Below are 26,629 nucleotides of genomic sequence, written 5' to 3'. Positions count from 1 at the left end.
TTGGCCTTTTTGATTTCCTCTTTTGTGAAGTTCCTGTTTGGGTCTTCTGACCATTTTTTCCTACTGGGTCAAAATCTATCTGTTTTTCTTTTCGGTTTGTAGTAGTTCTTTATTTTGGATATTAGCTCATCTTATATTAAATGTGTTGCAAATGACTTTTCCTATCCCTTTCGACTTTGTTTTGGTTTCTGGACCAAACTTCACAATTTTAATATAGGTGAGTCTATCAATCGTTTTCTTTAAATCTAGGTATTTTTCTTGTCATGTTTAAATCCTTTTCCACTGTGAGGTCATGAAGACGTCTCCTAAAGTACCTTCTGTAAGCGTTAGGGGTTTACCTTTCACGTATAGGTCTTTAATTCTCACCTAAAATTGACTTCTAGGTATAGTTCTAGATAAGGCTCCAATTTCATTTATCTTCATATGTATTCTGAATGCTCTGAGCACTGTTTATTGAAAAATCCATCCTTGCCACACTCATCTTTGGTTCCACCTCGGTCATATATCAAGTCTCTAATTCTGAGTGAATCTATTTCTTGGCCTTCTTTTCCTTTGGTTATCTTACCTACATTTGGGCAATACCTTACCGTCTATTACACTAGCATTAAAATAAGCCTTGATATAGAGTAGGGCAAGTTCTCTACCTTGTTTTTGAGCCTTGGATTGTCTCGGCTAAACTTTGCTTTTGTGATTCCATCTAAATTATAGGATCATCTTGTCAGATTCCATTACATTTTATTGGGATTATATTGAATCTCAGGAGACTTGACAGATTTACAGTAGCAAACCTTCCAAACCATGGAGCCATGGCATGTTTCTCCATTTACTTAGATCATCTTTAACATCTCTCAAACAAGCTTTAAAATTTTCTCCATAGAAGTCCATACTTTATGTTAGCTATAGGCCTAAGTACTTCTTACATTTGATGCGATTATAAATGCTATCTTTTCGGGGCTTCCCTGGTGGCGCAGTGGTTGAGAGTCTGCCTGCCAATGCAGGGGACACGGGTTCGTGCCCCGGTCCGGGAAGATCCCACATGCCGTGGAGCGGCTGGGCCCGTGAGCCATGGCCACTGAGCCTGCGCGTCCGGAGCCTGTGCTCTGCAATGGGAGAGGCCACAACAGTGAGAGGCCCAAGTACCGCCAAAAAAAAAAAAAAAAAAACTATTATTTTAAAAATGTTGTTCTATTGCTGTTATATTCAAACATAATTAATTAAATATTGATTTTTGTATCCAGCAACCTTGTAATTTATTTATAAATTCTTTTCGGTTTTCTATTTACATAAACATGTCATCTGCAAATAATACTAGAGGCATCATGGTGTAGTGGGAAAGAGTATAGACCATGGAGCAGCCCTGGGTTTGGAGCTTGGCCCTGACACTTACTAGTTGTGTGTCCTTACGTAAGTTACTTAACCTCTCTTGTGCCTTAGATCCATCAACTGTATAATAAAGCTAATGACAGTACCTACCCATCAGGTTGTTGCAAGAATTGCGTCAGTAAATGTAAAAGCACTTAGTAAGTATTACATAAATGTATACTATTATTATTATTACCTTTTTTTCCTTTCCAATCCTTATACCTTTTATTTCTGGACTTGCTGCACTGGCTAGAACCTAAAGTACAATGTCAAACAGAAGTGAAGATAGCTGGCATCGGTGATTTACCATTAAGATTATGCTTACTGTGTGTTCATTTAAGATTGCCTTTATCAGATTAAGTAATGTCCATTTTATTCCTAGTTTGCTAAAAGTTTTTATCGTGGTAGGATGCTGAATTTTATCACATGCTTTTTTTGTATATATTGAAATAATCATGATTTTTCTCCTATAATATCTTAATGTGATGAATTATATTTATTTGGTTTTATAATGATAAAGCGAACTTGCATTTCTGAGATACTCTGTACATCCTTAAGTGCAGGAATATCAGTGCTGCAGTGGCCACGGCTGCCTTGAACCAGCCAGATGTACACTAAAGTGAAAAATGGGAGCAAAGATGGGTGGAGCCCCGAAAGCAGCAGACTCACAGTGTTCTAGGCCTCAACCTGCTCTTTGGCTTAAGCACACCCACGTCCCCACGCTCAGGAAATGTAGTTATATCAAACAGCTGCATTTAATGGAAAGAAATTCCTTTTGCTCCCAGGATTCTGGTTACTTACAGGAGGTTTATGATGTCTCAATTTGAGAAACTGCCCTCTTGCCACATTCATGCTTTGGTAGAACACCTTAAGAGCTTTGGCAAATTCTCTGTCACAGCTGGCTTGCTGGGTGCGCATCTGATTAATCTCTCTGGCTGCTGGCAATTGTGCTGTCGTCCCAGTTAGCTTCAGGGTATTGGAAGGCTTATGTGCTGAGGTTGAAAGATAACATTTATTTATTCATCTATTTATTTATCCAGATATTTATATATTTAATTATCTTGGTGCATTTTACTACATCAGCATTTATCAGGCACCGGTTTGGACCCATTCAAAGAAATCTTACAAGGAAAAAGGAAAAAATGTTCCCCCCCTTTTTTAAAACTGAAACAAGATATTAACTCATTTAAAATCTCATTTCTTAGAAAGAAAATACACACCACAAATGTAGGAGTTTAGAGAAAAGCTAAACACCAAGACTTGAGCGGCCTCTTACCTTGTTGACTAGAACCAGTTTTCTCAAGAGATTCTTTAAGAAACACATTTTCCTCTCTGAGCACTCTGTTAAATGTTTCTGAGCAGTTCTGTCTCCTGTTCTAACTTGAGCAGCTTCAGATAAAGTTCTGGTATCTGGTTTGATGTAGTCTACAAAAAACAGGTCAGTTTAGCCTTTTGCTGGATTATTTGCATACGCTTGAAGAGTGGCAGTTGTTCCTACCATGTGAAGACTACGTGGGGTGGAGAGGTGTGGTGACCAGGGTTTAAGACCCTCAGGGTTCACAGGAATAAATCAAGAAAAAGGTTTTTTAATGGGAAGGAACATTGATGATCCCCAAGCAACTGTCATCGGAGATATTTTTAGTCATCTGTGACATCTATTTTTAATGTCACTTAAGTATACACACCTGGCCCTTATCCATCACGGAGGATATTTTCTTGGTGTCCACCATGATGTGGCCTTCACCTGTGACCATGAGGCCTGGCTGAGAGCAGCTCAGTTCGGCACAGCCTTCTGTAGTGTGAGGGAGACACCATCAAGGAAAGAAATGTCTCAGTTGTCCAGCCCCCCTGTTGTGTGAGGAGATTTAAGCCATATGATCACCTGTGGACTAAAACCCAGAGGCCCAAGGGACGATAGCTCTTGGCCACTGCTGTCAAGACCCTGACCTCCTCCCTCCATCTCCCTCCTCTGCAGCCCTAGGTATACAGACATGATATCTGACTGAGGAATGCACCATGCAAAAGAAGAAGTAAACATGGTACCTTGAAGGCCCCATAAATCAACAATGAGAGCATTTGTCTGTAAATAATTCAGAAACTCCTGAGATGCATTTAAGGCTGTAAATTGGACAGTCTCTTCAATTTGGGGATTCAGAATTTTCCATACAGGCTTGGTATATAAAGTGTTTGGAAGATCATAAATTCTGTACCTGAGACAAGAACAGAAAACATAACTTAAAACCATAAGGGATACATTTGTAAAGAAAAGTATCAGGTGAGCCAAAGAATTATAGCCTGCTTTGGTTAGTTGATAAAAGGTGACCTATAATTGATTCTCGTGATTGCCACCTCCAACATCTCAGCTATTCAATGTGGATATCATCATTACATAGATAATATTAAATGCCTAACAAAAAGAGAAAAGGATTTTGATAAATACTTTCCACTTAGATAATCTAAAATTGTTAATTTTCCACATGAGGTTGCAGTTTGTTTTTGTCCTGCAATGCCTACCTTTTTTATTGCTTTATCTTTTAATATCCTTTTAGCTTAATTAGTTTAAGCTTTTAGTTTAAGCATATCTGGTGCCTCTGCCATATTGTAATACAGTCCTTTTGTTTCCAACTAAATAAAATAAACCCAATCGTCCTACTTAGATAACACAGTTTTACTGGATAGTCTTTCTGATAATTAAAATTTCTGACTCTTTGCTTCAATTACTTAGGAGGATCAGTATGCGCTAATCACATTCCACTGACTGGAGGGGCATGCGGCTTATCTGTCTGTTAAACAGTTGGAGGAAATAGTCATTTGGGGGTTGAACAAGCAAAAAAAAACGTAAGAAAATGACATGATAGCTCATTCTTAAAACTTGAGGAAAGACTCCCTCCCACCAGGGCCCACCAAGTGGGCAGTTCGTGTTCAGCAGCTCTGCGGGGCAGGCTGGTACCCCATCTGAACACCCCGCTCTGCATCTTCCTTTAGCCACTTGGTGCCAAGGCACTGCACAATGCGAATCTGGAAGTCCATTCTCTTGCCCAGCAGCTCCAGTGGGTCAATAACCACATCCTCCTCGCCACGTGCTCTACAAACAGAAGAGGTAAACATTGTCACAGGTTAGCCTGGGTCCAAGCAAGTTAGGACTGTGATGTCAATGGGAATTACATAGACTCCTAAGAGATGGCCAGATTCTCTGAAGGAAGGATGGGTAATATTACCAGCTGTAGAATTCATTCATTCAAGAGACATATAACAAGAGCCCACTCCATGCTCTAGTACTTCAAGGTAAGATATGGACCGTCTCAAGGAGGAGACAGGAATATAACAGCTTCTTGCAGTAAATGTACCCAGATGTGGGTGCCAAACTTGCATTGAAGATTTAGGTCGGTTCCCAGTGGGACAGAGGGGCTGCCACCCAGAGAAAGCCAGCTGGCTGCCCAGATGCAGCCTCTCCGGGTGTCATCTACCGCAGTGAACTCCTCATGGTCTAGGGTCAACCCCAGGCCCTCAGGCTCAGAACCCAATAGGGACAGCTTTCCAAAAGGGGACCTCTCTCACATCAATGAGCTCACAAAGATTGAAACCTGTAAACCAGAATGCTACTTTATTAATTCAGAGTGGGAAATGTAACCATCAGGCAGCCTAGAAGCCCGAAGTAGCAAAATGACCAAGAAGTTTTCTTAGAGTCCCAGTAAAGACAGTGAGTCAACGGTCATCTTGGTCTTTTAGTCACAGTACTTTGCAGTTTTCCTGCTCCCTTCTTCAGCCTGTTTCTTCTTCAGAAAGAGAAAAAGATTGCATCGGGTACCCATGAGGACCCTGGCACCCAGACCAGACCTCCTGCCAGCCTCTTTGCTTAGAATTGCTAAGAGACTTTAGCTTTTGTAAAAGCTCCCTTAACTGCCTTTGGCCCAAAGAGAGAAAACAGATGAGACGCCCTAAGGGGACAGTAAAGGTAACGGAGTGGGGTTAGAACAAAGGTTGGATAACAGCTCAGAATGAGGCCACATAAGGAAACAAAGACACCACAGTTCCTTCCTTGAGAAAAGGAACAAAGAAATTACCAGAGTCTGTGCAGGGAGATAGGCTGAGCTACAAAATGAGCTTTTCTGCTTCTGCCTCTTGGGCCTCATCAGCAGGGATGAGGACCTAGCACTGGAAAGAGCAAGTGGGTGTGGCGGGTATCAGACCTTACGGGCGCTCCGGGGGGTGGGGTGGGGGGGCTGTGAGTAGAAGGTCCTACAGCACCCTTGGCTTCTTTACCAACTAGGTCTATTGGTTCATGTCCACATTTCCTTCTACTACACTCCTGCCTCTTTGCAGGATATCCTCCTCACTCCTTTGGTCCCCTAGGGCAGTGCTGAGCTGCTCAAAGGCTGCTGGACATGGGATTTTAAGTATTCCAGGTCAGCTGCTTTGGCTGCCATGGCAAAATCAGATTTGATAAAGCCAAATTATGAATGAACGAGTTCATTCATTTGCCTCACGAATGACCTCTTCAGGGTACCAAGCTGACCACCCCCTCCAGGAGAACTCAGGCGTGCTATGAGTTTTCTGTGTGGCCGACCCAGAACTAGACAAGGTGGCGGAGGAGATACCCACTGTCCTGTCGGGGAGCAGGGGCCCATGTGGATATGCAACACTGCCTCTTCTAGCCCGTCACAGTTCAGAAACTCCACTTGCTCTTCGAACTTCATGCAGTAGGCAAGTGACTGGAGCCAGATGTGAGCTGAGCCCAAGTGGATGACTTCAGCAGGATCCCAGAAAGGGTCATCTTCCTGAGCTACGTGGCTATCTTCTCCATCCAGAAAACGCTGGTAAAGTTCCTCCATTAGGAATTTCCTATTGATAAACTTGGCTTTTGACCAAATCCACACCTGGAAACACAAAGGTAGGTCGCCAATATTTGATTCCATCTGCTGCTCCAACGACTCATTTCTATGATTTTTCCCAGCATGCTGTCTCTGATGGGCTGGATTTTGGGTACCCAAGATCAATAACACTCTCATCAAACTTAGCTTTGGTGAGGTCCTTCAAAAGCACTACATTCATTCCTGACCTATTTACTTCAGCATTGCTGGATCCCAGGAAATGACTTAGGGGAAATGATGGAGTTAGAAAACAGACCCTCCCAGGAGAAATGAAGGCTTGTTGTACACAGAAGAATGACCCTCAAAGATGTCCATGTCCCAGTCGCTGGAACCTGTGAATATGTTACCTTATGGCAAAGAGGAATTAAGTTTGCTTATCAGCTGACCTTAAAATAGGGAGATTAGCTTGTATTATCCAGATAGGCCCGGTGTAATCACATAGCCCTTAAATGTGGAAGAGGGAGGTAGAAGAGGGGGTCAGAGAAAGAGAGATGGTGATGGAAGCAGGGTCAGAGGGATGCTATGTGGATGACTTTGAAGATGGCCATGAGCCAAGGAATGCTGGTGGCTCTAGAAGCTTGAAGAGCAAGGAAACATACTCTCCCCTCAAGCTTCCAGAAAGCAAAACATCCCTCCTGACACCTTGCTTTTAGCCCAGTGAGATCTGTGTTGGACTTTTAACCTACTGAACTATAAGATAATAAACTTGTGTGCTCACACCCAATGAGCAGAAAATCTAGGACAAGAGCCTGGTACTGTCTGTCCCTTCAGTAAGTGAGGGTTACCAGGAGGAGTGACCAACATGGAGGAGTAGGAAGTCCCTGGGCTCACCTCCTCCCACGAGCACACCAAAATTAGAACTTTTTTTTAATATAAATGTATTTATTTATTTATGGCTGTGTTGGGTCTTCGTTTCTGTGCGAGGGCTTTCTCTAGTTGCGGTGAGCGGGGGCCACTCTTCATCGCGGTGCACGGGCCTCTCTTGTTGCAGAGCATAGGCTCCAGACGCACAGGCTCAGTAGTTGTGGCTCACGGGCCCAGTTGCTCCGTGGCATGTGGGATCTTCCCAGACCAGGGCTCGAACCCGTGTCCCCTGCACTGGCAGGCAGATTCTTAACCACTGCGCCACCAGGGAAGCCCAAAATTAGAACTATTTATAGGGCAACTATCGATGAGGAAGACCTGAAGACGAGTAGAAAAGATCTTCTACAACTAAAGATATAAAGAGGGAACCACCACAACGAGATGGGTAGGAGGGGTGGAGACACAGTGTAATCAAGACCTATAACCCCAGGTGAGCAACTCACAAACAGGAATATAATTACAATTGCAGGGGTTCTCGCCAAGGAGCGAGGGGTCTCAGCCCCACATCAAGCACCCTAGCCTGGGAGTCCTGCACTGGGAAGACAAACCTCCAGAACATTTGGCTTTGAAGGTCAGCTGGGCTTACTTTCAGGAGAGCTAAAGGGCTGTGGGAAACGTAGACTTCACTCTTAAAGGATGCACCCAAAATCTCACACATTTAGAGACCCAGGGCAGAAACACTAATTTGAAAGGAGCCTGGATCAGACCCACCTGCTGATCTTGGAGAGCCTCCTGGAGAGGCAGGAGGCAACTGGAGCTCACCGGGGGACATAGGTGCTGGGGCAGCCATCTGGGGGGGCGTATTCTACCAAGAGGACACTGGTGCTCACAAGCACATTTTGGAGTCCTCCCTCTAGTGTGCTAGTGCTGGGACCTGGCCCCACCCACGAGCCAGTCAGCACCAGTCCTAGGATACCTCAGGCCAAGCAGGTAGTGGAAGGGGGCACAGCCCCATCCATCAGCAGGCTGCTGCCTAAGGACCCCCTGAGCCCCCAGCTGCTAGGGGACCCAGCCCTGCCCACCAGCGGGTTGATACCAACTCCAGGAATCACTAGGCCCCCACCCTGCCCACCAGTGGGCCAAAACCAGCTCCAGGACCCCCAGGACCATACAGCCAGAGACCCCAGGACATAGCCTCACTCACCAGCAGGTCAACAACAACTGTGAGACCTGCAGGACTCTGCAGCCGTCAGGCCAGCACTAGCCCTAGGACCCCCCTGAGCCCCAATCCCACCCACCAGCAAGCCAACAGCAGTTGTGAGAAACGTGGGCATCTCTAGATCTGCCTCAGGATCCAGCCCCACTCACCAGTGGGCCAACACCAGAGTTGGGACACCCCAGGCCCCACCGCCAGCCATGTCAGGAGACAGCACCACCCACCAGCAGGCAAGCAGGCAAGAGTAGATCTGAGATCCCTGGCCTTGCAAACAGCCACCCCAGGGCCCAGCTCCACCCACCAGTGGGCCAGGACTAGCCCCAGAACCCCTGGGGCTCCACAGCTAGCCACCTCATAACACAGCCCCAACCATAAGTGGCTGGCAACCTCTATAAAAGGCAGGACCTGGCAACCAACCAGACTGGGGTCCAGCCATGCCCACCAGACCACCCACAGTAGTCATCCCACTACAACAGAAGGGCCCACACAGCCAGTATAGGAGGCATCCCTATAGCATATAGCTCTGGTGATCAGAGGGGAGGGCACTGCTGGGGCACATAGGACGTCTCCTACAAAAGGCCACTTCTCCAAGATTGGGAGATGTAACCATATATTTCTACCAAATACATAGAAATAAAAAAGCAAATTAGTCAAGGTAAGGCAACAAAGAAATATGTTCCAAATGAGGGAACAAAGATAAAAAAGAAGAACAAAATGAAATGGAGATAAGCAACCTACCCAATAAAGAGTTCTAAATAGTGATCATAAAGATGCTCAAAGAAATCGGGAGAAGGATGGAGTGACACAATGAGAACTTTAACAAAGATTTAGAAAATATAAAAAAGAACCAAACAGAGCTGAAAAATACAATAACTGAAATGAAAAAAATACACTAGAAGGAATCAACAGTAGATTAGATGATACAGAGGAACAGATCAGCAAACTGGAAGAGAGAGTAGTGGAAATCACCAAAGCTGAACATAAAAAGAAAAAAGAATTTTTTAAAGGAGGACAGTTTAAGAGACCTCTGGGACAACATCAAACATATTAACATTTGCATTATAGGGGTCCTGGAAGGAGGAGAAGAGAGAGAGAAAAGGTCAGAGAACTTATTTGAAGAAATAATAGCTGCAAACTTCTCTAACCTGGGAGAGGAAATAGACATTCAAGTCCAGGAAGCAAAGAGAGTCCAAAACAAGATGATCCCAAAGATATCTACAGCAAGACACATGGTAATTAAAATGGCAAAAATTAAAGATAAAGAGAGACTCTTAAAAGCAGAAAGAGAATAGCAACAAGTTACATACAAGAGAACTCCCATATGGCTATTAGCTAACTTTTCAGCAGAAACTTTGCTAGCCAGAAGGGAGAGGCATGATATATTTTAAATGATGAAAGGAAAAAACCCTGCAACCAAGAATACTGTGCCCAGCAAGGCTATAATTCAGATTTAAAGGAGAGATAGAGTTTCATAGACAAGCAAAAATTAAAAGAGTTCAGCACCACTAAACCAGCTTTACATTCATGACAAAAACTCTCATCAGGTGGGTTTAAAGGGGACACATCTCAACATAATAAATGCCATTTATGACAAATCCACAGCTAACATTGTACTCACTGGTGAAAAGCTGAAAGCCTTTCCTCTAAAATCAGGAAAAAGACAAGGATGTCCACTGTTACCACCTCTAATTAACATAGTATTTGAAGTCCTAGCCACAGCCACCAGACAAGAAAAAGCAATAAAAGGCATCCAAACTGGAAGGGAAGATGTAAAACTGTCACTATCTGCAGATGACATAATTTGATATATAGAAAACCATAAAGTCTACACCAAAAGATTATTAGAGCTATTAAATGAATTCAGTAAATTTGCAGGATACAAGATTAATATACAGAAATCTGTTGCTTTTCTATATACTAATAATGAACGATCAGAAAGAGAATTCAAGAAAACAATCCCATTTACAATTGCAAAAAAGAGAATAAACTAGGAGTAAACTTAACCAAGGAGGTGAAAGATCTATACTCTGAAACTATAAAACATTGATGAAGGAAACTGAAGATGATTTAAAGAAATGGAAAGATATCCCATGTTCATGGATTGGAAAAATTAATACTGTTAAAAAGTCCACATCTACCCAAAGCAATCTACAGATTTAATGCAAGCTGTATCAAAATTGCCATGACAGTTCTCAGAACTAGAGCAAACAATTCTAAAATTTATATGGAACCACAAAAGATCCCCAAATGCCAAAGCTGTCTTGAGAAGAAAGAATGAAGATAGAGGCGTCAGGCTCCCTGATTTCAGACTACACTACAAAGCTGCAGTAATCAAAACAACATGGTACTGGCACAAAACAGACATATAGATCAGTGGAACAGAACAGAGAGCCCAGATATAAAACCATGCACCTATGTTCAATTAATCTATGACAAAGGAGGCAAGGATATACAATGGAGAAAAGACAGTTTCTTTAATAAGTGGTGCTGGGAAAACTGGATAGCTACATGTAAAAGAATGAAATTAGAACATTTTCTCACACCATATACAAATGTAAACTCAAAATGGATTAAAGCCCTAAATGTAAGTCTGGAAACCATAAACCTCCTAGGATAAAACATAGGCAAAACACTCTTTGACATAAATCGTAGCATTATTTTTTTGGCTCTGTCTGCTAAGCAAAAGAAACAAAATAAAAAATAAACCAATGAGGGACGTCCCTGGTGGTCCAGTGGTTAAAACTCCCCACTTCCACTGCAGGGGGTGCAGGTTTGATCCCTGGTCAGGGAACTAGGCGCACTGCGTGGCATGGCCAAAAAAAAAAAAAAAAAAAAAAAAACACCAATGGGACCTAATTAAACTTAGAAGTTTTGCACAGCAAAGGAAACCATCAACAAAATGAAAACACAACCTACTGAATGGGAGAAAATATTTGCAAATGATATGACTGATAAGGGGTTAACATCTAAAATATATTAACAGCTTATACAACTCAATACCCAAAAAGCAAACAACCTCATTAAAGAATGGGCAGAAGAGTGCTCACTTTGGCAGCACATATACTAAAGCTGTAAGAATACAGAGAAGATTAGCATGGCCCCTGCGCAAGGATGACATGCAAATTCATGAAGTGTTCCATATTCTAGAGTAAAAAAAAAAATGCACAGAAGACCTAAATAGATATTTTTTCAAAGAAGATATACAGATGGCCAAAAGGAACATGAAAAGATGCTCAACATCACTAATCATCAGAGAAATGCAAATCAAAACCACAATGAGAGATTTTCTCCCACCTGTCAGAATGGCTCTCATCAAAAAAATCTACAAATAACAAATATTGGCCAGGATGTGAAGAAAAGGGAGCCCTAGCCCACTGCTGGTGGGAATGTTAATTCACACAGCCACTATGGAAAGCTGTATGGAGGTTCCTTTAAAAACTAAAAATAGAGCTACCATATGATCCAGCAATCCCACTCCTGGGCATATATCCAGAAAAGAAACTCTAATTCAAAAATATACATGCGCCCCAATGTTCATAGCAGCCCTGTTTACAACAGCCAAGATGTGGAAACAACCCAAAGTTCCCATCAACAGACGACTGGTTAAAGAAGATGTGATATATATATATATACACACACACACACACACACACACACACACACACACACACACACACACACACACAATGGAATATTACTCAGCCATAAAAAGGATGAAATTCTGCCATTTGCAACCATGTGGATGGACCTAGAGGGTATCATGCTTATTGAAATAAGCTTGACAGAGAAAGACAAATATTGTATGTTATCACTCATATGTGGGTTCTAAAAAATAAAACGAATGAATATAACAAAACAGAAACAGACTCACAGATATAGAGAACAAACTAGTGGCTGCCAGTGGGGAGAAGGAAGGAGGAGGGGCAAAATACGGTAGGGGATTAAGAGTTACAAACTACTATGTATAAGATAAATAAGCTACAAGAATATATTGTACAGCACAGGGAATATAGCCAATATTTTATAATAACTTTAAATGGAGTATAATATATAAATATATTGAATCACTATGTTTTCCACTTGAAATTAGTATGATATTGTAAATCAACTGTACTTCAATTTTAAAAAAATAACTAAAAAGAAACAGAGTCATAGATACAGAAAGCAAACAGGTTGTTGCTAGAGTGTAAGGGGGTGGGGGAAGGAAATAGTTGAGGGAGATGGAGAGGTACATACTCCCAAGCGCAAAGTAAGTGAGTCTTCGGTATGAAATGGACAGTATGGGGAAGGTAGTCAATAATTATGAAACTATCTTTGTATCTTGTTTGATGGTAACTAGACTGACGATCATTTTGAAATGCATAGAAATATCAAATCACTATGTTGGGTATCAGGAAGTAACAGGGTTTTAGGTCAGTTATACTTTTAAAACAAACAATCTTATAGAAAAAGAGTTCAGTCTTGTAGTTACAGAGGCAGGGGTGGTGGGAAGAGGAACTGGATGAAGGCAGTCTAAAGGTACCAACTTACAGTTATAAGATCAATAAGTGCTAGGGATGTGTACAACACGATGAATGTAATGAACACTGCTGCGCGTCGTACAGGAAAGCTGTTAAAGAGAGTAAACCCTAAGAGTGCTCATCACATGGGAAACAATTTTTTTCCTATTTGTTTAATGTTGTGTCTATATGAGATGACGGATGTTCACTAAACTTATCGTGGTCATCATTTCCTGATGTATGCAAGTCAAATCATTTATGCGCTACACCTTAAACTTACACGGTGCTGTACGTCAAGTATCTCCCAATAAAACTAGAAGGAAAAAAAAAAAACGCGGTTACCAGGTAAGAGTAGCAATTCCTTCTTTGAGCAACTTGGAAAACACCAAAACACTAACAGGTAAGTCATTCTCTCTCTGAGTGTTATGTATCTTCATATAAAAAGGACATCCTAGAAAAAAAAAAAAAAAAAAAGGACATCCTCCAGACATAAAAAAGACTCCATTCTTTTTCTGTTTGCCCCAAGCAATGGCGAAGAACACAGTACTCCATCCCCAGAGGCGTGGTGAAGGCTACAGGAGACCTTGGCTGTGGCGCACGCAGCGCTGGAGCCGAGCACAACAGGAATTCTAGTCACGTGGGTTTTTAGAGACCTTTAGGCTAGGGAACTAAGAAAATGCGAATCCAGGTAATGAAAGCAGTCCACCGCTTCGTTACTGTGCCCTGCGGCGGATAAACTGACGTCACCCGGGCAGGTCAGCGAGGCAGCCGGCCTGTGGGCCTGGCGCAGAGCGATCGCTGGGCTCTCGCAGCTCTTGGGCTGGTAGGTGCAGCAAGTGCAGCACTGGCGGTTAGAAGGCTCTCCCAGCCCCCAGCGGCCCTGGCTGCTCCCGGGTGGCTCTGACAGTCGCTGCCCTAACCCTGCGGCGGCGGCGGAGCACCCACGGTGCACGTGGTGCAGGGGTGAACATTTACACGATCGACCGCCAAAAAACCGCCACTCGTGTCCATACCTAGAACCCACTGCTGCTCTTCACCGGTCTTGTCTTTTAGCCTTCAAAATCACACACACACACACACACACACACACACACACACACACGAACGATCCAAGAAACTACCAGAGGTTACTACCAGCGTTTCACAGGGCTTTTGAGGAAGGCAGGGCTTCATTTGAGGAATGTAACTAGTACTTTTAAAAGGTGAAAATGGACAGACTTGAAGATGACAGATCAGTAAGATTAATCTCTGCATGAGAAAAAAGAAAACTAGAAAAGAAATCACCATAAAATTAATTAGTGCATAATCCCTTAAAAGAGAACGCAGTACAGTTTATGCAGACGCATTCCCATCAAACAGTTATCTGTGGCCGTGACCGGGATGCCAGGTTGGAGCAAAAGAACAGCACCTCCGAACGCGCGCGGGCCCTCAGCTCTCCCACATGGCACACTGAGTAAAGTGTGAAAACATCATCTTGCATTCTCTTTCTGGTAATGGCAGGCTGTTACTCAGGTAACCCCTCTGCTAACAATAAAAAAGCCTGAATGAAATATTTTTTCAAATCACCTTTAAACTGTAATAAAAATAAACAATAATAAAAAGGAATAACGTTGGGGGGAAAAGTTCAAAAAAAACCTAAAAATCTCCTTAAAGCAAAGTCTGACAAGGTAGTAAGAAACTGCCAGAACAAATTCTGGGGTAACGCCTGGCCCCAGAGATGCATATGGAATATTGGATCACCAAAGCTTCTTTGCCCTGATGGCATCTGCCGGATTAAACAAAACAGAAGTCACACACACAGCTCCAAAGGCCTCATGGGACTTGGCATAGAAGTCAAGGCTGACTTTCCAGGATGTGGGGTCTTACTGAGACCCCTGACAGCTACACTGGGAGTGTGAGGTGAGCCAGCATCAAACATGCCGCTATGGATTGAATGTTGGTATGCCCCCAAAATTCATGTTGAATCCTAACCCCCAGTGTGATGGTATTAGGAAGTGTGGCCTTGGGCAGTGATTAGGTCATGAGGGTGGAGCCCACATGGTGGGATTAGTGCCCTTATAAAAGAGACCCCCAGAGAGCTCCCTTAGCCCTTCCACCATGTTGAAGACACAGCAAGAGGACAGCCATCCACGAACCGGGAGGTGGGCTCTCACCAGACATTTGGACCTGCCCTTGCCATGATCTCGGACTTCCCGTGTCCAGAACTGTGAGAAATAACTGTTGTTTAGCGCACTGGTCTTTGGTATATTGCTGTAGCAGCCTGGGTGGACAAGACATGTTTCTGCCTTCTTCCAACTCTAGGGGATGGAGGGGAGGCCACCTTGGTGCTGGTCAGAGGAAGAGAAGAAAAGGACAGGAACACATCTCAGGGGTTGTGGCTCAGGAACGGCCTTGCTCAGGTGTGCCTCTGGGCGCCCACACTTCGAGCAGTGGTCTTGGTGTCCCCAGCACCTGGCAGACACAAAGCCCCTTGACCCGGCTGATGAGTACTCAAGCGTTTACCATGTGAACAGATACATTCATAACCTTTTCTCTGTTTGTCATATTTCACAATTTTAAAAAGTTTTTAAAGATTGGTCTTGACCCAGAAAATTTTGGCAACTTTAGGGCAACGAGCAGAAAAGTTAAACCCAGAGAAGCACCAGTTAGTCGTTCGGCGGAGCAGATCATCCAATGACGGAAAAGTCCCCAGCCACAGCCAGCCCCTCCTCCAGAGGCACGTTTGCTACAAGACTCACAGCTAAGGAGGCATGTGCACACCAAGGATTGGGAGGGAGCAGCCCACCCAAAGGTCACCTGAGAATTAGGGGCACATCCTCTGAAGATGCAGTAGGGAGTGAACATTTGGCTGGAGGGCTGCTCTGAAGGCATAAGGGACACCAACTCTAGGCCCACTCTTTTCTGTTAGGCAGAGGGAAAGGAAAGGGGTCTGAAGTGCCTAAGAAGGGCCTTCCTGACAGTGAGCAATGTCACAAATGGGAATGGACCAGCCAGTGGAGGTTACGGCCTCTTCTGGCGTCTTAATGAAAGTGCGGATTTTCTCATTGCTCAGAACGGCAGCTCTGTCTCTCTCGGGCACTCGCACGAACACCACTATCAGTTGGACACACTCTCAGGCTCCCTTCTGGTTCTAAAGCTCTGGAGTCATGATAAAAATAAGCAGAAAGCATGGGTGGGAAAGCCCGTGGGTGGGAAAGATCCCAGGTCTTGGTGCTGTCGGGGAGAGACGCCGAGGAGGGGATCACAGAGAGGGTCCCCGCTCCCCAGAGGCTGTCCCCCAGAGCCCCACTCGCACTTGGAACCTGTCTGGCCCCTTCGCTGGGTCTCCACAAGCTGTAGCAAGTAAAACTAACCTGCATCCCTAGGAAAGCTCCTCAGAAACTCTTTGTGGAGTCTCACACCTGCCCCCAAGGGGCAGCCTCACCTGACGAGTCCTCTGATTGGTCACCTTCACCATGACCTCTTTTTGTAGGTCATAGCCCCTGGAATCTGATGACGCTAAGTTCTTCACTTTCAGCTCCATGTTAAGTCCCTGATAAGAAAAATACTTCCCACTAAATAATCCTACTTTCATCAGCCTATACCATCTTTGAAATTTATTTTTCATTCTCTCCATACTCAGGCTTTCTAAAAGAAGATGGTCTACCTCTTGCTCCTTGGAATTCCCATCAAGAGAAAAGCCAGAGCACCAGAATTTCTCAGCAGTATTCTGGAACTAACACGTGTAGGCCTCACCAAGTGACTGAATCTCATGCAAGTTTCCCGATGATTGGGACCCTGTGTCACCAGAGAGCGAATGCCAGCCCAGGCCTCCTCTGTGGCAGAGAAGCCACCAGGGTGCCTGCACCCAGAGAGGGCCTCTGCAGGACAGCCTGGGGTGGGGTGGCCATGGCAAGCTAGTGTTGGTCTGGGGTCCTGGTGGTCCCAGAGCCGTGGGGGCCAGAGGTGGAAGGAACGGACTCGAGGCTGGGACCGGGGAGGCCCGGGTGTTGGCTGAGGCCCTGTCACTAGCTCACTGTGGGGTCTTAGGCAAAGCACCCGCCCTCTCCAGGCCCACGTGTCAGGCATGTCTACACCATGAAGCCAGCCAATGGGAGTGAGGGGTACATTGAACCTGTTCTCTGAGGTCCTTTCTGGAGCTGGGATTTTACCATTTTCTAGCCTTACCTTCTTCAGCTCTTCACTCATTTGATTTGCTTCTGCAACCAGTGGCATCAGTTTGATGTAGTCCTGGAACACAGCCAGGACACTGGGGTCTGCCTTGCCATCCCCACTGTTCACAGCACCTAGGAAAGATTAGAGAGGAAGGGAAAGTCACTCACTGGTTCTAGGATACTTTTCAGCCATGAATAAATTTACACACTCCTTGGTTCCTTCATTCAGTCGTTCATTCAACTGCTTCACCAAATATTTACATTTTAAAATTACAAGCATGTAAAAGAATAGATACATGTATATGCATAACTGAATCACTTTGCTGTATACCTGAAACTATCGCAACATTGTTAATCAACTACACTCCAATATAAAATAAAAAGTTAAAAAAAATTACAAGCGGGCTTCCCTGGTGGCGCAGTGGTTGAGAGTCCGCCTGCCGATGCAGGGGACACAGGTTCGTGCCCCAGTCCGGGAAGATCCCACATGCCGTGGAGCGGCTGGGCCCGTGAGCCACGGCCACTGAGCCTGCACGTCCGGAGCCTGTGCTCCGCAACAGGAGAGGCCACAACAGTGAGAGGCCTGCGTACCGCAAAAAAAAAAAAAAAAAAAAAAAAAAAATTACAAGCATGTAATAAAACAAACAAACAAACAAAAACCAAGAAAGAAAACTAAGTGAGGAGGAGAGGACACTGCCTGGCTTTACTTAAGCAATTGCTCCACTTAACCCAAGAATCTCAGCAGCATTGTGACAGGAGGCCTTCTGCCTCCAGTTTCCCATCTTGGTCTCAGGGTCCTTGACCCAAGGTGGCTCCACACTCTCCAGGGAGGAGGCTGCGGCAGGAAGAATACAGTTGGCTAAAGGAAGGTCTGGGGATTTCTCGAGAACCGCAGCTGGCACAGAAGCAACCTGTTCTTACTTCTGCTTGGGGTGGCTTGGAGGAGGGGATCACGGAGATGAAGGGTGAGCCAATCCCCCTGCCAGACCTCGGTTGGTGCTGCCTTGTGCCAGGAACTCTCAACTATTTAGGGATTCCCTGCCCTGAGGTCTGACTCCCAGAACTGCCCACCAGCCGCCTTGCTGAGGACCTACAGTCTTCGCTGGCGCTGAGCACCTTCAGCCCAGCGTCTGGGGCTTGTTCGACCTCATTGTGCTGCCAGCCCTGGGCTGGAAAGGCAGGTGTGCCGTCCATTTATTTTGCTAAAATTCTGAAGAAAAATCTTTGGTATACGAAAAAGGGAGGAACTATTTTGCACACATGTAGGCACACCCCACGAGGCACACCCCACGGCTCTCCAAGCATGGGTTTATAAGGCAAGTTCAGGCAGGGCGCGCGGGCTAGAGAGAAGGTACTGGCGCATGTGAGACGCTCCTCGTTTGGGAAGCCCAGCACAGCCAGAGACCTCAGTGGAGCCCAAGCTCAGGTGGCTTCCAGGAGCCCTGGTACCATGGCCTCCCCTGAGGGCAGTGAGCCGGGGCCTGGAGATGGGAGGGGAGGTAAGGTGGTCAAGAGCCTCCATCTGAGGCGAGGGAAGAGACGGACAAAGGAAGACGCCAGAGCTCCTGAATGCTCCTACGGACGAGGAACCCCAGGTTGTTGGGCAGTGGAGGCTGGGCTGAGAGGATAAGGGGAGCCTTTGACTCAGAAACCTAAGGCTATAACTTATTCTAGGCTAGGATCTGGTTTTCGTTCATCACTGTCTCTCCAGGCTCCTAGTCAGCATCTTTAGCTGTTGGGCTGTAGCTTCTATAGGCCCAGAAGGCCCCTGGGTGGGGCTGGGAGGTGAGTGGGGAGGACAGACCCTAGCCTGCCCTGCCCTGGGGGGAACCCGATGTCCAGGCATGGGCCTCCTGGAGCAGGGTGTTCTCAGACAGAACAGAGCAGGACGTGCCCACATTTGGGCCCTAGGTCATGCACGTGTGCATGACTAAGCTTCTGTGTGGGAGCTGATCTGGTTAATCTCATTCATCATTCATTCAACAAACACTTGCTGAAGGCCCATTGCTAGGCCGTTATCAGACTCTGGGGATTCAGAAGTGAACCCGCTCTCGTCAGCTCTGTAAGGACAGGGCATTTCTTTGCTCACTGCTGGATCCCCGGGGCTTAGAACCACATCTGGCACATAGTAGGAGCTCAGTAAATACTTGTTGAGTGAAGGAATATATAAGTGAATGGGTACACAAGAGAAAAAAAAAATCCCAGCTAGAGCTTATATTCTCAGGTGGACAAATGAATAATAATCAAACTAATAAATAAAATAATTTTAAAATGTGATGAATGCTAGGAAAGAAATAGAGTTAAATAAGAAAGAATAAACAAACGAAGCCAAGAAAGGGGAAGATCTATCTGAGGAGGTAATTTTTGAGCTGAGAGATGAAAGATGAAAATGAGCCAAAGACGGAAAGAAAAACAAGCAATAAGGGCAAAGGCCCTGAGGCAGAAAGGGCTTGATGTGTTGGAGGAGCAGAAAGGAGACCAGTGAGGTTCAAACTGGGGTGAGGAGAGAGTGGTGTGAGATGGGGTTGGAGAGAGAGCGTGAGGTAGATCATAAAGGGCCTTAAGAACGTGGTAGGGAGTTTGGGTTTTATTCTAAGAACACTGAGAAGTTGGTGAATACTTTGCAGCCCGAGTGTATCATGATCTGATAAGTTCAGAGACGACTACACTGTTCAGGTAAGAGAAGATGATGGCTTGCACTGAAATGGTGGCACAGGAGGATGGAGAAAAGGCAGACTGGATGAAGAACTGAGGGAAAGGAGGAGGCCTAGATTTTTGCCTTGAGCAGTTGTTTGCCAAGACGATAAGTCCTGGGAATGAGAACAGGCTTGGAGTGAGTGGGGAGTCAAGGCTCTGTTTTGGACACTTTCATGTTGAGATGCCTGTGAGTCATGCAAGCAGAGATATCAAGAAGGCAGCTGGATGGGGTATCAAGAGATATCAAGGGACAGCAAGAAGACAGAGGAGCTGAGGGTTGTCAGCACAGATGGCACTTAGAGCCACTGAGAATGATGAGAGCAGAGTGGGGAAAGCATCCATCTAGAGAAGAGCCCCAAGGTCCAAGCTCTGGGGCTCTCCGAATTTCAAGATGGGTAAGATGAGGAGAAGCCAGGAAAGGGAATGTGGAAGAAGTGGCCTAGAAGAAAACCAGGAGAACATACGGTTCCAAGAGTCAAATATCTCCAAAAGGAGAGAGGGCTCAACCGTGTAAGATGTTGCTGAGACCTCGGTAAGATGTGTGCAGACAAGCGCCTGCTAGATCTGGAACGCAGAGGGATCAGGGTCAGGCACGAGTGGGACAGAAGCCAGACTGGAGACGAGAAAATGGAAACAACTTCCTAGTTTTCTATAAAAGGGAACAAAAAGAAATATGGCAGTAGCTCGAGGGAGATGTGAGTCTAAGTGTTTGTTTTTATGGTGGAAGATAGTGGAGCATGTTTGCATGTGATAGAATGACCCATGGAGAGCATTTAGTGATGCAGGAGGGTGAGAGGAGGGGGCTCTTCAGAGACAAATGCTTGAGAAGGTGAGAGGGATGGAATCCAGAGGACAGATGGAGAAAATGGGCAAACATACTATGTTCGCCCACCAAGAGAAAGATAAAAATAAACCCTGTGGTATTGAACTGGAATTGGAGGTATTACTAACTTATGGTTTTACAGAATAGGTGAAGCTATAAGATGTGTGTGGGAACCATGTATCTATACAGCAGTTTGCACACATAGTCCCAGATCTTGATTTATAAATGTCCTTCTCCACCAAAAGGAATCAGGATCCTTGGAGAAATGACTGACACCATAGCTGGGACTGAGAGCCCACGAGACAAACCTGGAACGTTTTTTGATGCCAGAAAGTAGGCTAGTGTTTAAAGAATGAGGAGGAATGTCAGGAAGACACAGAATCCAGCTTGAAGGGGCTCCCACTGGCCAAATCCAGGACAGTTTGCACCTCAAAATAAATTATGAAAGCAACAGCTTATAACTTATGGAGTAAAACAGGACTCTATGAGTTCACAGGGACATAAACAAATGAATAAACAAATAAATAGGAGGGAACACATTTCTTGTAGTAACATTGTTTCAAATAAAAGTAGAAGAAATGGTGGAGCTAGAAATTCACCATTTGACAAAAATCATACTAATCATCCAATGATCAAAGGATGATAAAATTAGTGGATGAAAGTGTGATGAGGTATAGGATACCTACAGATCAAAGTCTCTCCCCTAAAATATTTATTCATTAAAAAGATAGGATTAGTCATTGTACCGTGGAGAAACCTGGCAGACACCCCCCTAACCAAGTGATCACAAAAAATGGACAACCTGACACCATGTGCCTTCTGATGTGAGGCACGGAGGCTACAACATCACTTTGCTGACATTCCTGCCAAAAATGTATCACCCCAGTCCCATCAGGAGGAAACATCACAAAAACCCAAACAAAGGAACATTATACAAAATGATTGGCCTTTACTCTTCAAAAATGTCAAGGTCATGAAAGACAAAAACAGACCTGGTGAATTGTTCCAGATTTAAAGAGACTAAAGAGACCAAAGAGACATGACAACTAAACGGGGTCCTGGATTGGACCCTGGATCCAAAATTTTTTTTTATAAAGGAAATTATTGAACCAATTAGTTAAATATGAGCAAAATTCATGGATTAAATAATAGTATTATATTGATCTTAATTTTCCAATATTGATAATTATACTGTAGTTTTGCAAGAGAATAATGTTCTTTTCCTTAAGAAGTATACAATGTGGTATTTAAGGATAAGGGAGCATCATGTCTGCAACTTACTCTGAAATGGTTCAGGAGAAAAATTATCTATATATGTGTACATATATATATACACACACATATACATATATAATAAAGCAAATGTAGTAAAATATTTAAACAGGAATCTGAGCAGAGTGTGTTTGAGAGTTCAGTGCACTACTCTTGAAACTTCCGTTCCTTTCAAGAAATGTCAGAGTTAAAAATAACCCACAAAATGCTTGCCCACCTTGGCAAGGGGCTCCAGAGAACTGGGGCTAAAGGCGTCTGAGCTCAAAGACAGGCTGGCTGACTCTTGGCCAAGATGCTTTGGGAAGTGTGCCCATGAGAGAGCCACGTGGTGACCACAGAAGAAAAGGTTTCAGGGGCAAAAGGGAGAGCTGTCAAGACGTCATACAAAGCATGGAGATAGGGCCAAAGGATGACTTCCCTTTCCTAGCAGAGCCCGTGTAAGGAGCTTCCGGTCCCCCAGGGGCTGCAAAGGGGGCAGGGGGTACCCTCAATACTGACTACTGATTAGGGCCAGACTCTGAGCTGTTAGATATTAATTTACAGAAGACTAAATTTAGAAGACTGGCACACTGAAATGAATTTTTGTCCAGGAGAAGATGATCTCCCTGAAGGCATGAATTAGCTGTGCCGGACCCAGCAATCGCATTTCAGCATCCTCCTATCCCAGTGTTGTATCCACTCTCTACTCCTCGAAACAAATCTTTGACGTGTGCTCACTCTGTATGAAAATCATACCTTTACTTTTCTAAACCTTGTATTTTGACACAATAGAAGATTATTTTCTTAAGGAAAGCAGGAGAGCACACAGTGGAAGCAGCTGCTTTCACATCCACCCGTGGAAAATGCCAGCAGTCAGGCCCAGGCTGCTCACCGAGCGTGTCCACACTCACTCCCTCCGAAGCCGCTCTCTCCAGCTGGAAAAAGTCGTAATCAAATCTGCTCAAGTCCTCACTGCCTCGCTCTGAAGGAAACCCGATGTAGAGGTAGGCGCTGTTGGATCCCAAAATAATTCGGTCCTAGGGAGGAGAGAGTGGGCTCGGAGGGAAGAGGCCAGAGGAGGTGAGCCAGCTCCTCTGTGTAAATCCTGAGACCCCGTTTATCCCCCAAACAGGAAAGAGACCTGTAAACGAGGAGGGAAGAGGGGGCCTCTTGCTTTTTCGTGCTTTCACTGACTCCTTCCTTTATTCCACACTCTCCACCAGGCGCTGAGAGTCGGTGGGGACCGGGCAGACCCATCCCTCCCCTCCGGGACTTGATGAACTAATGATGTAATCACAGTGATGTAACCACAGCCCAGCCCATGGGGGATGCTGGGAGGAAAAGGACGGGCCTTCTGCAGAGTGTATGGGGCCTAATTTACACTGGGGATTAGAGAAGACCTCTTGGAAGGCGCACTATTTAAGGTGACACGTCAAGTGTGTTAAGTTTCGGCGAGGCTGAGAAGGTCGCTGCCCACCGGAGCCTGGCACGTTTTGAGCATCCAAGGGGTCGTGTGACCGAGGGAAGCCCAGGCAGAGCAGTGAGGCCAGAGAGGCAGGAGATGGGCCGGCTCCCTGGGGTGTCCTAAAAGGGAGGTCATCGAAGGATTTCCGAGAAAGGGGTGGCGTGCTCCAGTGTGCTTGTCTCAAAGGCTCTCTGTGGCTAAAGGTGGAAAAGGGACTGGAGAGGGGCCTGGAGCCCCTGTGCTGCTGGGACTCGGGCCAGGGTGGTGGCAGGAGACGGGGAGAGCCCGATGTTGGCAAGGGGCTGGCAGTCCCTCTCCACGGCAGGTTTTAAAAATCTAAAATGTCATACGGGGGTTCGAGCTGGAAGGATTTTGGCGATCACCTAGTTCACCCCTCTCTGCTTTATGGGCGAGGTCCGAGGAGGTGAAGTGACTTCCCCAGGACACACGGGGAGTTAATCTCAGGTCTCCTGAGCCCACAGCTGTGACCTTGTCATCACTGTGACACGTAGCAGAAGGACACGAGGGCGTCAGCTCCCAGCCCTGCCCACCTCCCTCCAGCTCTCGGACAAACTTAGGAAACCCTGTGGCTCCGCAGGAGAGCTTACCAAATGCTGCAGCTTTGTCTTGGTCGTGATGGGCACCCCGTTAACGATGACCTTGCCTTTGCCGTGTGGAGTCACCGTCACTTTACCATCCGAATTTGTGAAGGTAGCGTGTTTATCTGAAATTCTAAAAGGATAAGACTGTGTCTAAGAGACCAAATAAATTACGATTTTAGTGAACAGTTGAGCTCGTCCTTTCTCATTTGCACAATCAGGTAAGCCCTATAGCTGCCAAGGAAGCCCTGTGGGGCTCCTGGGTGCTGGCTCCGTGGGTGGAGATGGAGAGGTGGGTGCAGGGACTCTGCCCTCCAGCGGGGAGACAACAAAGCAATCATTTCTCAGTGGAACCCCGCCCCTCCCCCACCCTAGTACTAGAGCCCTCAGGGGATGCACAGGCCGGTAAGATGAGGGGAAATGGAAAGAAAGGTGTTTCAGAAGAGACACTTGGAAGGTGACTTAATAATGTGGCCACATATTGCTGAGAAGTTTAGGTCTGGTTCTTGGTCTTTATCTATACAAATCCAGACTTGAGATGTTACAGGATTTGGGGTCAGTATCAGAGGTGTCAGATTGGCTGCCCAACAGACGTCATCTCTGTGCCCTGAATGACCGGCTTCCTGGCTGTTCTAGAATGTTCCTGGACTCCTTGGCTGTCATGGAATGTTCGGGAAGTCGAGACACACAACAGCCACCCGGAGCCCTTGTCTGCCTGGGGCTCAGGGGTCCTGTGGGAAGGTTTGACCCTCAGCTCATCTGGAGTTCAGCCCTTCCAGACCTGTGTGTTAGACTAGGGTCGCTGCAGGAAGTGGTCTGGAAAGGGAGATGAGGGGGTCCCCAGGAACAATCAGAGCAAAGGGCCTGGAGGCCAGTGGTCAGGGTGAGTTAGTGCCCATAGGTCCCCCGCCTCCCCTCTCCACCCCCCTCCCAGCCGCCAACACACACACAAACACACACACACATGCTCCCCAGGCGGGCTCAGGAGGGCTGAGGTATGTCGGGGGGACTGGTCAGTAAGGTCCCTCTTTGTAGGGGCTGATTGAGTCTATTGACTGGAAATCTGTGGGCAGTCAGGACACAGTGGTCCTGGAAGAGGGACAGAAACCCTGGAGCAGCAGCCTCCCCAGGAGAGAGGCCACGGAGGTAGGGCCCCACTGTGAGTTTACGAACCCGCCTTGAGGTTCCACAGGGGCTCCTACAAGGATCCTGAGGGGTCCTCAGGGAGGGGATCAGCTCAAAGTCTGGGCTTTGCCTTTGCCGGTTGGTGAGGGCTCTAAGCACATGATCCAAGGATGCTTTGCTCTTGGTGGTGGGACCACAAAGGCATAGGCCACCCATAGGGGGCCTGTCCTCCTAAGTCTCTTCACTTCCTGCCCCATCTACTCATGTCCATTTGTGGAGAATTATTCCCTTTGTCCCAAGCTCAGAGCCAAGGAAACAAAGTGAGCACAGCACAAGGGATTTCGGTGACAGAAGAAAACCCTCTGAAGGTGATCTTCCATAAGCATTAGAGTCGGTCCTGAGGAAGGTCTGGTCATATCTTGTCCTTGGTTGTCCAGCAGGGTCTGTGGCCTGGCCTGAGGACGACTGGATGAATTCTGAGAGTCTCCTCTGGGTGCAGTGGTCGCAATTCTCTAATGCTGGACAGAGGTGCTGGGTCACGTCAACTTACCCCAAACCTTGAAGAGTGATGGCGTTTGAAGCTGCCTGACCAGCATCACACGAACCTGAAAAGAATTACAGTAAGCTGTTTTCAAATGTTTTCAGGATTTGACATTAGTAAGTTAACATGTTTGATGTTTGGGAAGTACCATATCCTCTCCAATTAGATCATGTGAAGGGATTTTTTCACTGCAATGTTCAGTCATGATGGTACATGGACATCACCTTGCCTTGGGGATAACTGTTCTACTTTCTACCTTTTTTGTGATGTTCCTAACTTTCTGTTTGTTTGTTTAGGAAAATATTTTTTATTTAAGAATGTGTCATTTATGTTAACATTTAATGGATTTATTATTGTTATTTTAAATGAATTTTTATTAATTTTTATTGGAGTGTAGTTGATTTACAATGTTGTGTTAGTTTCAGGTGTACAGCAAAGCGAATCAGTTATACATATAAGTATACCCACTCTTTTTTAGATTCTTTTCCCATATAGGTCATTACAGAGTATTGCATAGAGTTCCCTGTGCTATACAGCAGGTTCTTATTAGTTATCTATGTTATATATAGTAGTGAGTATATGTCAACCCCAATGTCTCAATTTCCTCACTTTTTAAAAGTTCTACCTTCTTCATGGGAATTCTGGAGGAAGAAACTGTTGCATCTGGGCCTTAGGAGACCCACTGAAGCCTGGCCACAGGGAAGGCCCTGGTCTGTGAAGTTCTGTTTCTGTCCAGTGACTGAGCCCAAGGACAGTGCTGGGAGCATCACACCAACCTCCTGGGGCTGCCCCCTCATTCGGCCCCCACTGCCGTCCTGCATGAGCCTCTCCTGTCCTGAGTGTGCACAGGGCTAGGGTGGGAAAGCCAAATGGGACTAAATATTGGCGCCGTTTTCCAGTGGATGAATGGATCAACAAAATGTGGTACACACATACAATAGAATATTGTTCAGCCTTAAAAAGGGAGGAAATCCTGACACAGGCTTCAACATGGATGAGCCTGGAAGACATTATGCTAAGGGAAGTAAGCCAGACACAAAAGGACAAATACTGTAAGATTGCACTTATGCAAAGTGCCTGGAATAGTCAAATTCATAGAGACAGGAAGTAGAATGGTGGTTGCCAGGGGCTGGGGGAGGGGCTAATGAGGAATTATTGCATAAAGGGGACAGAGTTTCAGTTTGGGAAGACAGAATCAATCTGGAGGTGACTGCAGGTGAGG

At 45.6% G+C, this 26,629-nt stretch overlaps 1 protein-coding gene across 1 annotated transcript in view; it reads right to left on the bottom strand.

Moving 5' to 3' along the window:
- LOC307176109 (kinesin-like protein KIF28P) overlaps nt 1-26,629 on the bottom strand; it is an 85,540-nt gene that overhangs the window by 3,139 nt on the left and 55,772 nt on the right. Inside the window, 12 exon segments of the mRNA XM_079901916.1 lie at nt 2,164-2,354; nt 2,639-2,708; nt 2,710-2,787; nt 3,048-3,154; nt 3,406-3,572; nt 4,313-4,447; nt 5,965-6,239; nt 16,177-16,284; nt 16,920-17,038; nt 22,570-22,714; nt 23,751-23,874; nt 25,417-25,471. Of these exon segments, the coding sequence (XP_079758042.1) occupies nt 2,164-2,354; nt 2,639-2,708; nt 2,710-2,787; nt 3,048-3,154; nt 3,406-3,572; nt 4,313-4,447; nt 5,965-6,239; nt 16,177-16,284; nt 16,920-17,038; nt 22,570-22,714; nt 23,751-23,874; nt 25,417-25,471 (1,574 nt within the window).

Source organism: Stenella coeruleoalba (genome assembly GCF_951394435.1).
Source record: "Stenella coeruleoalba genome assembly, chromosome: 1".
NCBI classification, from domain to species: Eukaryota; Metazoa; Chordata; class Mammalia; order Artiodactyla; family Delphinidae; genus Stenella; species Stenella coeruleoalba.
Note: the sequence above shows the minus strand (reverse complement) of the source record. Positions and strands in the feature narration are given on the sequence as shown.